Raw genomic sequence first — 13,515 nt, 5'->3', positions numbered from 1 at the left:
ATGATTCAATCAAAGAATCATTGTCCCTTCAGTTTCTCTATAAAGAATAGCACCAGATAAGAATGAATCAACAACAATTGAATGAAATATTGCTTAAATTTATATAATTGACTCAAATAAAACAGTAACTGAGTGTGGCCAAGTGATCAGGCATGAAGTTTTGGTCTTGTGCATGGGCATGGAAGTTGTCTCAGAGAGATTGAAGCCGTTGTTTAGACTCTAGGGAACTGAGCTTAAAGTGCCTGTGAACACTTAAATGAAGAACAGTCTGACAGAATCAAAAAAAGTTCATTGATTCCTTTTAGTGAACACAAAGGTTTTAGGTGCATCACTTTATGTACAACATAATTACGGTTTATTTTGAAGCTTAAGGGTCCAAACCCTTAAGCCCTACCATGAAGACCATCTTAAAGTTTTAGTCCCCTGTGCGATCAGAGATTCACTTTCAGCAAGTCAAATTTCAAAATGCTAATGGCTTAGAATGCAAGCATTACCTTGAGCAACCAAACAATTAGAGGAATGCATGTTAGGTTGAAATTAAAGGGAAAGAGTCTAACTTATCTGCCATAATGCACAAAACAATAACTGCAATTTTTTAACAAATATTTCATCTTCTATCATTATTATGTGCATCTTAAGCACACCTACCAAGAAATGAGACAAATGTAAGGCTCAGTACATTTCCCATTTAAGCAATTAATACATCTTCCAGCTTCCCAGAGAGGAATGCTTCTTGTCACATTATATTATCACTCAAACAGTCAGCAGGCATAAGAAATGGCAACCAAACAAAAGATTGCTTAACATGGCAAAGATACCAAATTAAAAAAGCACAATTTCAAATAAACTCTTTGATAAACTGGTGCTATTATTTAACCAACCATATTCATCCTAATTATCTAAATCAAAAGTTTCAATTCTGAATTCGAGTTTGGTAACCATAAAATTTGGACAAGGGTGAAAATGCCAAAAAAAAAAATCAACATGAAATTCACCTTACATAAACTTATTCATTTTTAAAATATAAATATTATATCCACAGTATTGTCAAGTTCAACATAGTTTAGCATTTCTGAATAACTCAATATTATCTTAAAATAAAACATATTATATTAAATAACAATATTACGTAAAATATCATAAATTCAGACGAAGTTTGGCAAGGGTAAAAATGCGCCAAAACTCGAACTTCATGGATAAAGTCTGACAACTGTTGTGACTTGGCTAATTACATCACCAATTATATTCATATAAACATAACACAGTAACATTATAATCCCATCATTCTTACACAACTCAAAAGGTTTTATTCATTAGCGAAATGGAAACCACTACTGTATCATCATGGTTTGAATCCAGGCTCCTTTACAACAGTCACAGGGCAGCTAGCATTGGTTACAACATAATTACTCACACTTCCAAGGAAAACCCTGCAACAAAGAAATTGGAAAGTGGGAGTCAAACAGAAATTCAATCACAAAAGTAGATTTACTTAACTTGTTAAAATGATAAGCCACACAAGCATTAGTCCCATTTACAAACCCACACATGCCCACATTGGTGTACTATCATACAATGACTTGCAGCCAGTTAATAACTTATTTGTGAAAATCTTGCAAAAAATATGAGAGGTGCAGAATTCTTTCAAAAGCATTTTCTTACCTTTTCAGTGATCCAAGACCCCTGCTACCCATTACCAAGCTATCAAGCTGAAGGTCCTCTACTGCATCACAAAGCTTCTCTCTTGGGTCACCCCAATATATCTTTGCTACTACTATGATCTGTATCAGAGAAACTTGTGAATTAATTTGCAGACTCTTCAAATTCCATTCTACTAGCAAGAATCAAAAGCAATATACCAGGTACATTCATCCATTCATTCACATTGAACTATTTGGTGATAAAACCTACCCAGGTAACTTTCAGGACACCACATTACTGTAGATCCAAGTTACCAGATTCTCTCCATCAACCCTCAAAGTCTGGTTCAATTCTGTACAAAGTCTGGTCTTTGTCAAATTCTCCACAAATTCTCTTGGAGAGCTATGAATTTGCTGCAAATTCTTCTGTCAGAGGAACCCGGGCCGAACTTGCAGCAAATTTTAAAGAATTTGCTGCCCAATGACCGAACCTGGCCTGAGTTTGGTCTTAAAATATTTTTTTTAGACTTTTATAAAGTGTTTTTTTGCCTAGTTTGGTGGATTCAATCCTGCCAACCTTAAAAGTGACCACTAAAAAGACCAAAAAATATGGTTTATATGTCCTTAACGAGTTTACAAACGAAAATGAAAACTTGTTTATCGAGGAAATCCAAATTGAGAATAGGTGACATACAAATTGACGATTATAGAGAAATTTCTTGAAAAAATATATAACCAACACAATAAAAATTTAGATAACTGCACTTATCGTTTGACAATTCCTTTCATTCTCAAATTGTCCCCTTGATATGGAAATATGTTCCATGTATGTGACCAAGCAAGTGTATCATGTTGTATGTATGGCTAAATGATGCAATTAATATCTTACGAATTGAAACATAGATATGGTGGTGTGTTTTGCTATGTTGTTTTACTATTAACATAGTGATGTATAGACCTATCTGTTGTTGCATATATATACACACATACATATGTTTTGTACGGGTGAACCCAAAACGAATCCGAACCTAGTGCAGAGCACCTAATCAAATGTCCATTTTGTTTGATGTAATAAGGTCTAGGGATTGATCAATTGATCTCCCTAAGACCACCCATTCTTGTAATGGATACAAGACCCCATGGTGCAATTATAAGCCTGGGTATCATTTGGTCCAAAAAAGGTGGATTTTGATTTATTTCATGTTTGCTAGGGTAGTTTAAGTGTTTAGAGCATTAGGAGAACCCATAGGAGTGGTTAGAATTCAATTTGTAAGGAAATGTGGTCACAAAGCAAAAATTGCAAAAGAGTTGCTTAGCAACTTTTTGCAATTTGCTGAGAACATTTTAAATAAACCATTCCCAACAGCTACAACTGCCATAAGCTGGTTCTACCTGCTTCAAATGGCCTATAAAGGCTCTAGACATCCGAAGGAGGATGAATGTATGAAGAAAAACATTGTACTTGCTCTTTTGATCAATAAAATCTGCTGTTCCAGTACAGGTTTCTCTGATTTTTCCGTACAGTACGGCATCTGATGATTGGAGGGTGAAAACTTTGCATTGATCAATTAGCCCTGTCTATTTGTGAGATTTTGGTTTTGGTTTCAAGTTTGTATCAATCATAATATTCAAGATATTCAATTTCTTTGGTCACTGCCCTGTGAAACCCTTAAATTCAGGGTTTGGTCAAAGGAATGGCCCTAACTTGAATCTCCACCATTGGAATTGGTTCCAATTTGGCATGGAGCAAGTTAGGGGTATGCTCTTTCATATTTTTCAAGTTTTGGAACAGGAGGTTGCAGCAGTGAATTATAAGAGCAAGCCCTAGGTCAAATATTCCTATGTATTTGACCTTATTTTGATGTAATTGGGTTGGATAATGAGAAGGAAGGAGGTTGAGGACTTGGTGTAAGAATAAAATATCCTTGTTTGAGTTAGGAGAACATCCTTGTGGTGGAGGTTTGATTTCATGAACCCATCCCTTATCATTTGCCTTGTAAAACACGCCTAAAGTAGCTAATTAGGCCTGTGTGCTTGGTATTGGTTAAGATATGCTAGAGTGGAGTGAAACCTTGAAACTTTGGAGTTTGTCAGCACTTGGAAAAGGGTATTCAAAACGGCATTTTGTTTGCTGGGTCCTCTGGTAGGTTTTGGAGTTATTGGTGAAAAACTGAATTAGGAGACCTAATAGGCTACTAGGTCAAATTCAGCATCTTGCATTATGGGTTGTTGGGAGTGGATCCATTAGATGATTTACCTTGTTTGGGTTATGTTTGAGTTGTTTCAAGCCTTGGTTGGTGATAGGGAGGCCAAGAACATCAAAATCCCCATTTCGCCATTTTGGGGTAAGAAGCTTTGTTTGTACCAAGTTGGGTGTTGTTGAGTTTTGTGTCTTGCTTGAGGTGTTGGGACTAGAAACCTGTTGGAAGGTTTGTTTAATCAGAGTATTCTCTAAAGGAAGTGAATCAAACCATTGAACAAATCCTTTGTGAAGTATGGAGGTTGTCTAGGAGTTTGGATTAGTTCTTGCTTCCTTTGTGCTTACTCTGCATCAAGTGGTATCAAAGCCACTTTGATTTTGTTGTGACACAATGTCTGATGGAGGAGAAGAACCTAAAAGGGAGATCCCCTTGACGAACACCAATATGGAACTAACCAAGCTAGTCAAGGAGCAGATGGCAGAAAGTAGAGTAGTCCGGGAAGAGAATAGGAGTATGAAGAGGGAGTTGGAAAGACTTGAGAATAAATGAGGAAGGGGAGTGATGATTAATCAGAACTAGAGGAGATAGAAGGGAATGAAGAACAAGAGAATATTCCTGCAGATTAGAGGCCCTTCCTTGCTGCATTGGAGAGGGTTGGAAAGAAAGGAGAAGGGGACTTACCCGCTTTTCATGGTAAGTTGGACCCTAATGAATGCATGGATTGGATTGAGGCCTTAGACAATCATTTTGAATGTGACAAGACCCCTAAAAATCAGAAGTTCAGGATTGCCAAGGCCAAATTCAAAGGCCTTGCCTTGAGTTGGTGGAACTTTTTGCAAAATAGACGGTTGGATGAGAACAAGGAGCAAATTTCTACTTGGAAGAAAATGAAGGCAGAAATTAGAAAGCAGTTCATACCTAAAGACTATGAGGTGTTGGTACACAAAAGGTTGCAGAATCTCAGACAAAGGGACTTGGATGTCAGCACCTACACTCAAGAATTCCACAATTTGACCCTTAGGCCAAGGTGTATGAGACTGAGAAGCAAAAACTTGCAAGGTATGTAAATGGTTTAAAGTATAGCATTCAAGATGAATTAACATTGATTACTTTGGGTTCAGTACATCAATGTTTTAATACGGCTTTAAAAATTGAAGAGAAACATAAGAGAAAAGGGGATACAAGCAATAGGGGTAGAGGAAACAACAATAGGTGCAGAGGTAGGTTCCATGGAAGGGGATCCTTCAATAAAAGTCAAGAGGAGTCCAGTGGTTCAAATGCTGAAGGGGAGTCTACAAATAGAGGAACATTTAGGGGCAGATGATCTGATGGTAGAGGAAGGTCTGGTGGAAGGGGGCCTAGTGTGTTCACGGGTAAATGCTTCACTTGTAATCAAGTAGGACATTAGTCCTTTAGATGCCCTGAAAAGAACAAGCAAGGGGATAGGAGAATCCAATTGACCCAAGAGGAGGACAGTCAGAGTGTTACTTCTTACCAATCTGCCACTTCTAACACCTCAAAGGAAGTCACTGTTTAAAACCTTATGCAAAGTTAATAACAAAGTCTGCAGGGTTATAGTAGACTCTGGTTCCTCTGATAATGTTGCCTCTAAGGAGATGATAGATAAGTTGAAACTAACTACAAGACCTCACCCTTACCCCTATAAGGTGTCATGGTTGACAAAGGACAAACGAACACTCATAAATGAGCAAGTATGGGTAGAATTCAAGATAGGAGAATATAATGACAGAGTTTTATGCGATGTGGCAAAAATGGATGCATGCCATTTGCTTCTTGGGAGGCCATGGCAATATGATGTGTGTGCCAAACATGATGGCAAGACAAATGTGTATACTATAACCAAAGATGGGGTTGAATACACTATGCCACCTTTACCTGATGATGGGAACCCTGCTGCAAATAGGGTGATGTTGGTAGGTGAGAAAGAATTTATGAGGATCACTAAAGAGAAGGACACACCTTGCTATGCATTGGTAGTTAGACCTCAAAAACATCCCATCAAGCAATCACAAGATCTACCCAAGGTTGTCAATATTGGGCCTAAGGAGGTAAGAGACTTGTTGGAGAAGTATAGAAGGCTAGTTGTAGGCAGCCAACTAGAAACTTTGCCACCTGAAAGGGACATCAATCATTGCATAGACTTCATTCTAGGGGCTACACTTCCAAACAAGGCAGCCTACAAGATGAGCCTAGAGCAGAATGAAGAAATAGCAAAGCAAATTGAAGAGTTGTTGGCTAAGGGGTTCATTAGGAAAAGTATAAGCCCATGTGCAGTCCCTGCAGTCCTAGCTCCTAAAAAGGATGGTACTTGGAGATTGTGTATGGATTCCAGAGCAATTAATAGGATAACCATTAGATATAGGTTTCCTATGCTAAGAATAGAAGACCTCTTGGACTGTTTGGGGAAGGCAAGTATCTATTCAAAGGTGGACCTCAAGAGTGGATATCATCAAATTAGGATCAGAGGTGGAGATAAGTGGAAAACAGCATTTAAGACCTCAGAAGGCTTATATGAGTGGTTTGTGATGCCTTTTGGCTTATCTAATGCACCTAGCACCTTTATGAGACTAATGAATGAATTCCTAAAACCTTTCTTGAATAAGTTTGTTGAAGTGTACTTAGATGATATCTTGATATTCAGCTAGGACAGGGATGAACATTTAAGGCATCTAGATTTGGTTTTAAATAGGCTTCATGAAGAGAAACTAATGATAAAATTGGAGAAATGTTCATTTTTGCAGATAGAGCTGATCTTCTTGGGATTTGTGATATCAGGAGGAGAGTTAAAAATGGATCCTTCCAAGGTTGAAGCCATCCTTAACTGGCCACCACCCACCACTCCATCAAAGGTAAAATGTTTTCATGGCATGTGTAGTTTTTATAGAAAATTTATAAGAAACTTCAGTGGTGTGTGCACTCCTATGATAAATACCATAAAGGGAGGAAGGAAATGTGTGTTCTCTTGGACCAAGGAGGCTAATGACTCTTTTGAATGCTTGAAGAGGAAGATTGCAGACCAACCTGTTTTGGTGCTCCCTAACTTTTACAAGCTGTTTACAGTGGAGTGTGATGCTAGCAACAAGGCAATTGGAGGTGTTCTACGCCAGGAGGGTAGGCTTGTGACCTTTTTTAGTGAAAAACTTAATGACGCTAAACAAAAATATTCAACATATGATCTTGAACTCTATGCTATGGTGCAGTCCCTTAGGAAATGGAGGCATTACTTATTGCCTGAAGAATTTGTTGTATATACTGATAATCATGCCTTAAGCTTCTTGAATAGGCAAGAAAAGTTAAACCATAGGCATATGAAGTGGATAAAATTTCTACAAGCTTATACCTTTACTATTAAGCATAAAAAAGGAGAAACAAACAAGGTTGCTGATGCACTTAGCAGGAGAAATTTGACAATTCAAGAGGTTCAATTGGATAGCATTGGCATCCATGCAATGAAGGACATGTATGAGCAAGATGAGGATTTCAAAGAGGCATACCAAGTCTGCAAATCTATGGGAGAAAGGTATCATACTGAATTTGGTGAGTACATTCTTCAAGAAGGCCTTTTATTCAAGGGTGGTCAGCTTTGTGTTCCCAAGAGATCTATTAGGGAGAATATTATAAAGGCAAAACATTGTGGCAGTCTAGCAAGGCATTTTGGAGTGGAAAAAACTCTAGAGCAAGTTAGAAGGTTTTATTTTTGGCCAAAATTGCAGACTGATGTTAGGAGATTTGTTGAGGAATGTCTAATTTGTCAACAAGCAAAGGGAGGCACATCAAATACGGGACTCTATACCCCACTTCCAATACCCCACAAGCCTTAGGATTCAGTGAGTATGGACTTTGTTGTTGGGCTTCCAAGGACTAAATCAGGTTATGATAGCATTTTTGTAGTTGTGGACAGGTTTTCAAAAATGGCCCATTTCATAGCTTGCAAGACGACTCATGATGCCTCCCATGTAGCAGGTTTGTTCTTCAAAGAAGTTGTTAGGCTTCATGGTTTGCCCTTGTCCATTATATCTGATAGGGACCCTAAGTTTTTGGGGCATTTTTGGAGGACCTTGTGAAGAAAGTTAGGAACCAACTTGTGTTTTTCATCTACCTATCACCCTCAATCTGATGGGCAAACTGAGGCAGTCAATAGGTCCTTAGGAAATATGCTAAGGTATCTTTCCAAACAACATGGAGCCTCATGGGACTGTGTCTTACCCCAAGCAGAGTTTGCCTTTAATGATTCCATTAATATTAGTACTGGCCTAACTCATTTTCAAGTTGTTTATGGCACTCACCCTAGGGGTACCTTGGAACTAAGAGATGTTAAAGACATAAAAAGGAGAAGTGCACAGGCTGAGGATTTTGCAGAGGTTATGAGAGAAGTCCATCAGCAGGTACAAGACAGATTGCAAGATACTTCCACCAAGTACAAGCAGCAGGCAGATAAAAGGAGAGAGGAACTTCAGTGCAAGGTGGGGGATATGGTAATGGTCCATCTCAATAACGCAAGGCTTCCAAAGAAGATGCATACAAAACTGCAGATGAAAAAGATTGGCCCATTTAAGATAGTTAAGAAGTGTGGCAACAATGCCTACCAAATTGATTTACCCCTTGATATTAACATGTCTCCTATTTTTAATATTTCTGACCTGTATGCTTTCAAGGGTACTGTTTCAAATGATGTGGATGCAGGTACACTTGCAGATTTCAAGGAAGAGTTGAAGAAGAGCATCCCACCAATGCCTAAACCCATGGTGGAAGCCATTTTGGATAAGAGAATCAGTAAACAAACCAGGAGGAAGACATACTATGAGTACCTAGTACAGTGGAAGGGGCAAACAGCAGCAGATGCAACTTGGATGACAGAGAAAGCTCTTAAGGCTTATGGCTTGGATCTTCCAATTCACAAAACTCCAGAGACTGGAGTTTCTTTTATGCAAGGGAGAATGGTGCAGAGTACCTAATCAAATGTTTATTTTGTTTGATGTAATAAGGTCTAGGGATTGATCAATTGATCTCCCTAAGACCACCCATTCTTGTAATGGATACAAGACCCCATGGTGCAATTATAAGCCTGGATATCATTTGGTCCAAATAAAGTGGATTTTGATTTATTTCATGCTTGCTAGGGTAGTTTAAGTGTTTAGAGCATTAGGAGAACCCATAGGAGTGGTTAGAATTCAATTTGTAAGGAAATGTGGTCACAAAGCAAAAATTGCAAATTGCTAACAACATTTTAAATAAACCATTCCCAACAGCTACAACTGCCATAAGCTGGTTCTACCTGCTTCAAATGGCCTATAAAGGCTCTAGACATCCGAAGGAGGATGAAAGTATGAAGAAAAACATTGTACTTGCTCTTTTGATCAATAAAATCTGCTGTTCCAGTACAGGTTTTCTCTGATTTTTCCGTACAGTATGGCATCTGATGATTGGAGGGTGAAAACTTTGCATTGATCAGTTAGCCCTGTCTATTTGTGAGATTTTGGTTTTGGTTTCAAGTTTGTATCAATCATAAGATTCAAGATATTCAATTTCTTTGTTCACTGCCCTGTGAAACCCTTAAATTCAGGGTTTGGTCAAAGGAATGGCCCTAACTTGAATCTCCACCATTGGAATTGGTTCCAATTTGGCATGGAGCAAGTTAGGGGTATGCTCTTTCATATTTTTCAAGTTTTGGAACAGGAGGTTGCAGCAGTGAATTATAAGAGCAAGCCCTAGGTCAAATATTCCTATGTATTTGACCTTATTTTGATGTAATTGGGTTGGATAATGAGCAGGAAGGAGGTTGAGGACTTGGTGTAAGAATAAAATATCCTTGTTTGAGTTAGAAGAACATCTTTATGGTGGAGGTTTGATTTCATGAACCCATCCCTTATCATTTGCCTTGTAAACCACGCCTAAAGTAGCTAATTAGGCCTGTGTGCTTGGTATTGGTTAAGGTATGCTGGAGTGGAGTGAAACCTTGAAACTTTGAAGTTTATCAGCACTTGGAAAAGGGTATTCAAAACTGCATTTTGTTTGCCAGGTCCTTTGGTAGGTTTTGGAGTTATTGGTGGAAAACTGAATTAGAAGACCTAATAGGCTACTAGGTCAAATTCAGCATCTTGCATTGTGGGTTGTTGGGAGTGGATCCATTAGATGATTTACCTTGTTTGGGTTAAGTTTGAGTTGTTTCAAGCCTTGGTTGGTGATAGGAAGGCAAAGAACATCAAAATCCCCATTTTGCCATTTTGGGGTAAGAAGCTTTGTTTGTACCAAGTTGGGTGTTGTTGAGTTTTGTATCTTGCTTGAGGAGTTGGGACTAGAAACCTGTTGGAAGGTTTGTTTAATCAGAGTATTCTCTAAAGGAAGTGAATCAAGCCATTGAAGAAATCCTTTGTGAAGTTTGGAGGTTGTCTAGGAGTTTGGATTAGTTCTTGCTTGCTTTGTGCTTACTCTGCATCAGAACCCAAGCCCAAAAATATTTGGACAAATTTCGAACCAGCATCCGTACCAGAATCTGAACCAGCAACTTAGCTGTAGATCCATGCATTAATTTATTCAGAAATGAATGAAACCAGAAAATTGCATGCTGAGGCTCTCTATGCACCCTCAGCATAACCCAATTCATTAAGTTAAAAAGGTATTTTCCTTTTCGGACAGAAACTTAAATGATAAACAGTGCCCAAGATCATTTATATCTGATCTTATTTCAAAAGACTGGAAACATCTTGTTTCCTGAGGCTGGCCATAATCTTATGAGAGACAAAATCTCATTTGGACTGTGCAGAAATATATCACTATATGTCTGATAATACAAAACAACCATGAGCCAGTCAGAGCAATCTTGGTAAAGAACAACTGCTCTTTGCTAAAGATTAGCATTCCTGTCATAGTTCCTGATGATTAATCATTAAACATTTGTTATCTGACAAAAATAATCTGCGACACAATTTCCTTCTCTTCAAAGTTCATAGATGTGAAACTTCAAGAAAAATGAAAATGAACAACTAAAAATGACTTAAAGAGCTGACTTTGTAAACTGTATGGGCCAATTAACTGTTTGATTTGAAACACACGGGCAATAATATATCTACCAAGTATTCAACGGGGTTTCCTGTTTAAAACATATGAAGAAATTCTCTAGCAGATAAACATTGCCAAGGAACACCCAATTACGGGAAAAAAATCCCCAGCCCTGCAAATGGCAAAAACACAGTAGCCTCAACTTGCAAATCCAAGGAAAGCCTGTCCAACTGGGATTGAACCAGGATCTTTATTATGGTATATGCTACAGGATTATATTACTGGCTCAATTCGTTAACTTCCAACCTCCAATCGCTCAACATACTAACAGCATACCAAAATCGTGCATCTCAACCAAATATGAAATCTTAAATCAAAATAATTCTTAATGTATATATCTTAATACTGGACACCTCAAGGAACGGTCATCTGAAAGTCTTCTCGTATTTAATATTGTGTGGATTATAGCTTAAGTGCAGAGGCCGTAAAGCTTCTCTTTTTCTAAAGATATAAACCAGCAGATCTAGTCATAGTTAAAACTCAGAATGCCATTAGGAAAGTCAGGTTGGACATATCCAACTATGCCAGGGGGTTTCTAAAATATAGTCCTCGCTAGTTTATATTAATTTTTAGTTGGATAAGCTGCCATAATACTAAAAAGTGTACATGAATCTCAAATCAAAACAATTAAATGAATCTTAACAATCTTAACGAATTCCAACTATACTAACAACCATTTAGTCAAGCAGGTCATCCAGACCAGTTAGGCCAAAAGGACGTCACAACTGGTCTAAGGGTAGTTAAATTTTATGGAATAGGCCAGATGAGCACATCACTGTTCTATTAAGAACCATGCAAATTCTTACAGACCCCAAGACTATGGTGTAATCCTTCATTTCAGAGCAGATACACTTCCAAGTTCCAAATGTTGTGCCTTGGCAGCGAAAAAGAAGGCCTTTTATGTTACCCTGTTATAAAATTGTATGCTATGCTGTGGCATTGCAATGAAAAAGACGAACTTCTATGTAAACCTGTTATAAGATTGAATAGTATACTATTATAAATCTAAAAGAAACATGGCGATGAAAATAAGATCTTTGGTCGAGTGGCCTTTTCGTCCATTGTAATGTTGAATGATTCAACTAGACCTCACCAACGCCTAATCTTGCCAAATGCAAAAGTCTGATGCTCTAAAGAATGGACTTGAGATCACGTCCCAACAGCTTTAACTGAATGGATGGGCTTTAATCCTAGACACCAAGAGGTCAAATATGTGTACACCCGGGATCATTCAGTTCCCAATAAAAACAAATTGCTATGAAAGATCAGGACTGATTATAATTTTTACTTTAAAAGAACAGAGGGTCGAAAAAAGAGGGGAAGGAAAGGATAGAAAAAACCAACCTCCTTTTGCCTTGCAGCAGTGTCCAGTATGTCCAGGGTCTCGGGATCGGGAGCAATATCATATTGCTTTGACAAACTCGGCTGTCTGAGCTCAGTCAAAGGAACAAGAGCTGCAAGTAAAACCCACCAGAGGTCACACATAAATATAGCATATATTTGAAGCGATAAAGCGATAACTCTAATCTACTAGACCCACAAACAGTTTTAACTCCACAGTAAAAGCACTAGCTATAAAATGATCTATAACAGCAGATCTGCACTATAAGTCTCAAAAAAAGGTGTAAGATGGTAACTTTAGCAACTAGAGTAATGATTTAACCAAAATGGGTTTTCACTCGTGAGAATCCTTACGCGATCCAGATTTCTCCCAAAGCTGAGACTGGCCTGTCTCGGCGAGTTTGTTGTTATGAACATGAATGACCACAACATGGTCTCCCTTGTCAGCAAGATTTTCCAGAGCCCATTTCAGAGCATGTTTGCTGGTCGCAGAGAAATCCAAAGCAACGCCTACCTTTCTATCTCCTGGCATCCTCTCACAATAAATATAATTCAGTCGATTCTAATTGATCCTCAGATTTCAATTGCACTGTGAATTTAATGGCCGCGGCCCTTTAAATGTCTGATGGGCAGATATGGATGGGCATCGGATTATGGTCGGTCCGGTTGTTTCTAACTTTTCTTTAAATTGCGAGGGGAAATAAATTCGAAAAGAACTTCTCAGCTCATGTGTCATACGCAGGCTAAAGTCTTTAGGATATGTTCAAAAACAAATTGTTCTTAGTGTCGGTCTATTGTTTAAATTTTCCCTTTCTTACCGAGTTGAAAAACATAGCAAAGAGGGATAAGGGGCTTGGGTTTGACTTGTTGAGATGCATTATTTAAATCTTAAATTTTAGACAAATATTATATGTCATTGATCATTACATTTGCAAGTGGATCTTGTTTAATTTTTATTTAAAGAATATATAATTTCTTATAAACACATTTGAATAAAGTCAATTTAATTATTAGTAATAAAGAAAGATCACAATTTTATATTCTAAAATAAACAAATTGGAACTAACATGTTTTCCTCACAATAATTTATATAATAATTTATTATTATGTAAATTAAATGTATGTGTTGCCACATGATAACATCAATTCAAAAAAATTATTATTAAAAGGAAAAAATGCATATGAGTTGAATGTGCGTTCTTCTTCTAAATAATAGTATTTTTGTGTTAGTTGAATTATAGAATAATAAAAGT

General features: G+C 37.7%; 1 protein-coding gene across 1 annotated transcript; it reads right to left on the bottom strand.

The window, feature by feature from the left end:
• Positions 1–1,087: 1,087 nt before the first annotated feature.
• Positions 1,088–12,993, bottom strand: LOC149544560 (universal stress protein PHOS32-like). Its single transcript, XM_089795189.1, has 4 exons — positions 12,617–12,993; positions 12,266–12,375; positions 1,663–1,781; positions 1,088–1,430 (listed from the first exon to the last, which is right to left on the bottom strand). Exons 1-4 carry the CDS (start codon positions 12,792–12,794, stop codon positions 1,343–1,345), a joined length of 495 nt encoding a protein of 164 aa, XP_089651315.1. The 5' UTR covers positions 12,795–12,993; the 3' UTR covers positions 1,088–1,342.
• Positions 12,994–13,515: the final 522 nt, after the last annotated feature.

Source organism: Cupressus sempervirens, chromosome 8 (genome assembly GCF_028749045.1).
Source record: "Cupressus sempervirens isolate cs-2001-9-10 chromosome 8, ASM2874904v1, whole genome shotgun sequence".
NCBI lineage: Eukaryota > Viridiplantae > Streptophyta > Pinopsida > Cupressales > Cupressaceae > Cupressus > Cupressus sempervirens.
This window is presented reverse-complemented; position numbering and strand designations above follow the sequence as displayed.

Excerpts from the sequence above, each read along its gene's own strand:
- LOC149544560 (XM_089795189.1), bottom strand. The coding sequence starts at position 12,794 with ATGCCAGGAGATAGAAAGGTAGGCGTTGCTTTGGATTTCTCTGCGACC. Across the intron at positions 1,782-12,265 it reads CTGCTGCAAGGCAAAAGGAG|ATCATAGTAGTAGCAAAGAT; the intron begins GTTGGTTTTTTC and ends TCTCTGATACAG. Across the intron at positions 1,431-1,662 it reads GGTCTTGGATCACTGAAAAG|GGTTTTCCTTGGAAGTGTGA; the intron begins GTAAGAAAATGC and ends TCTTTGTTGCAG.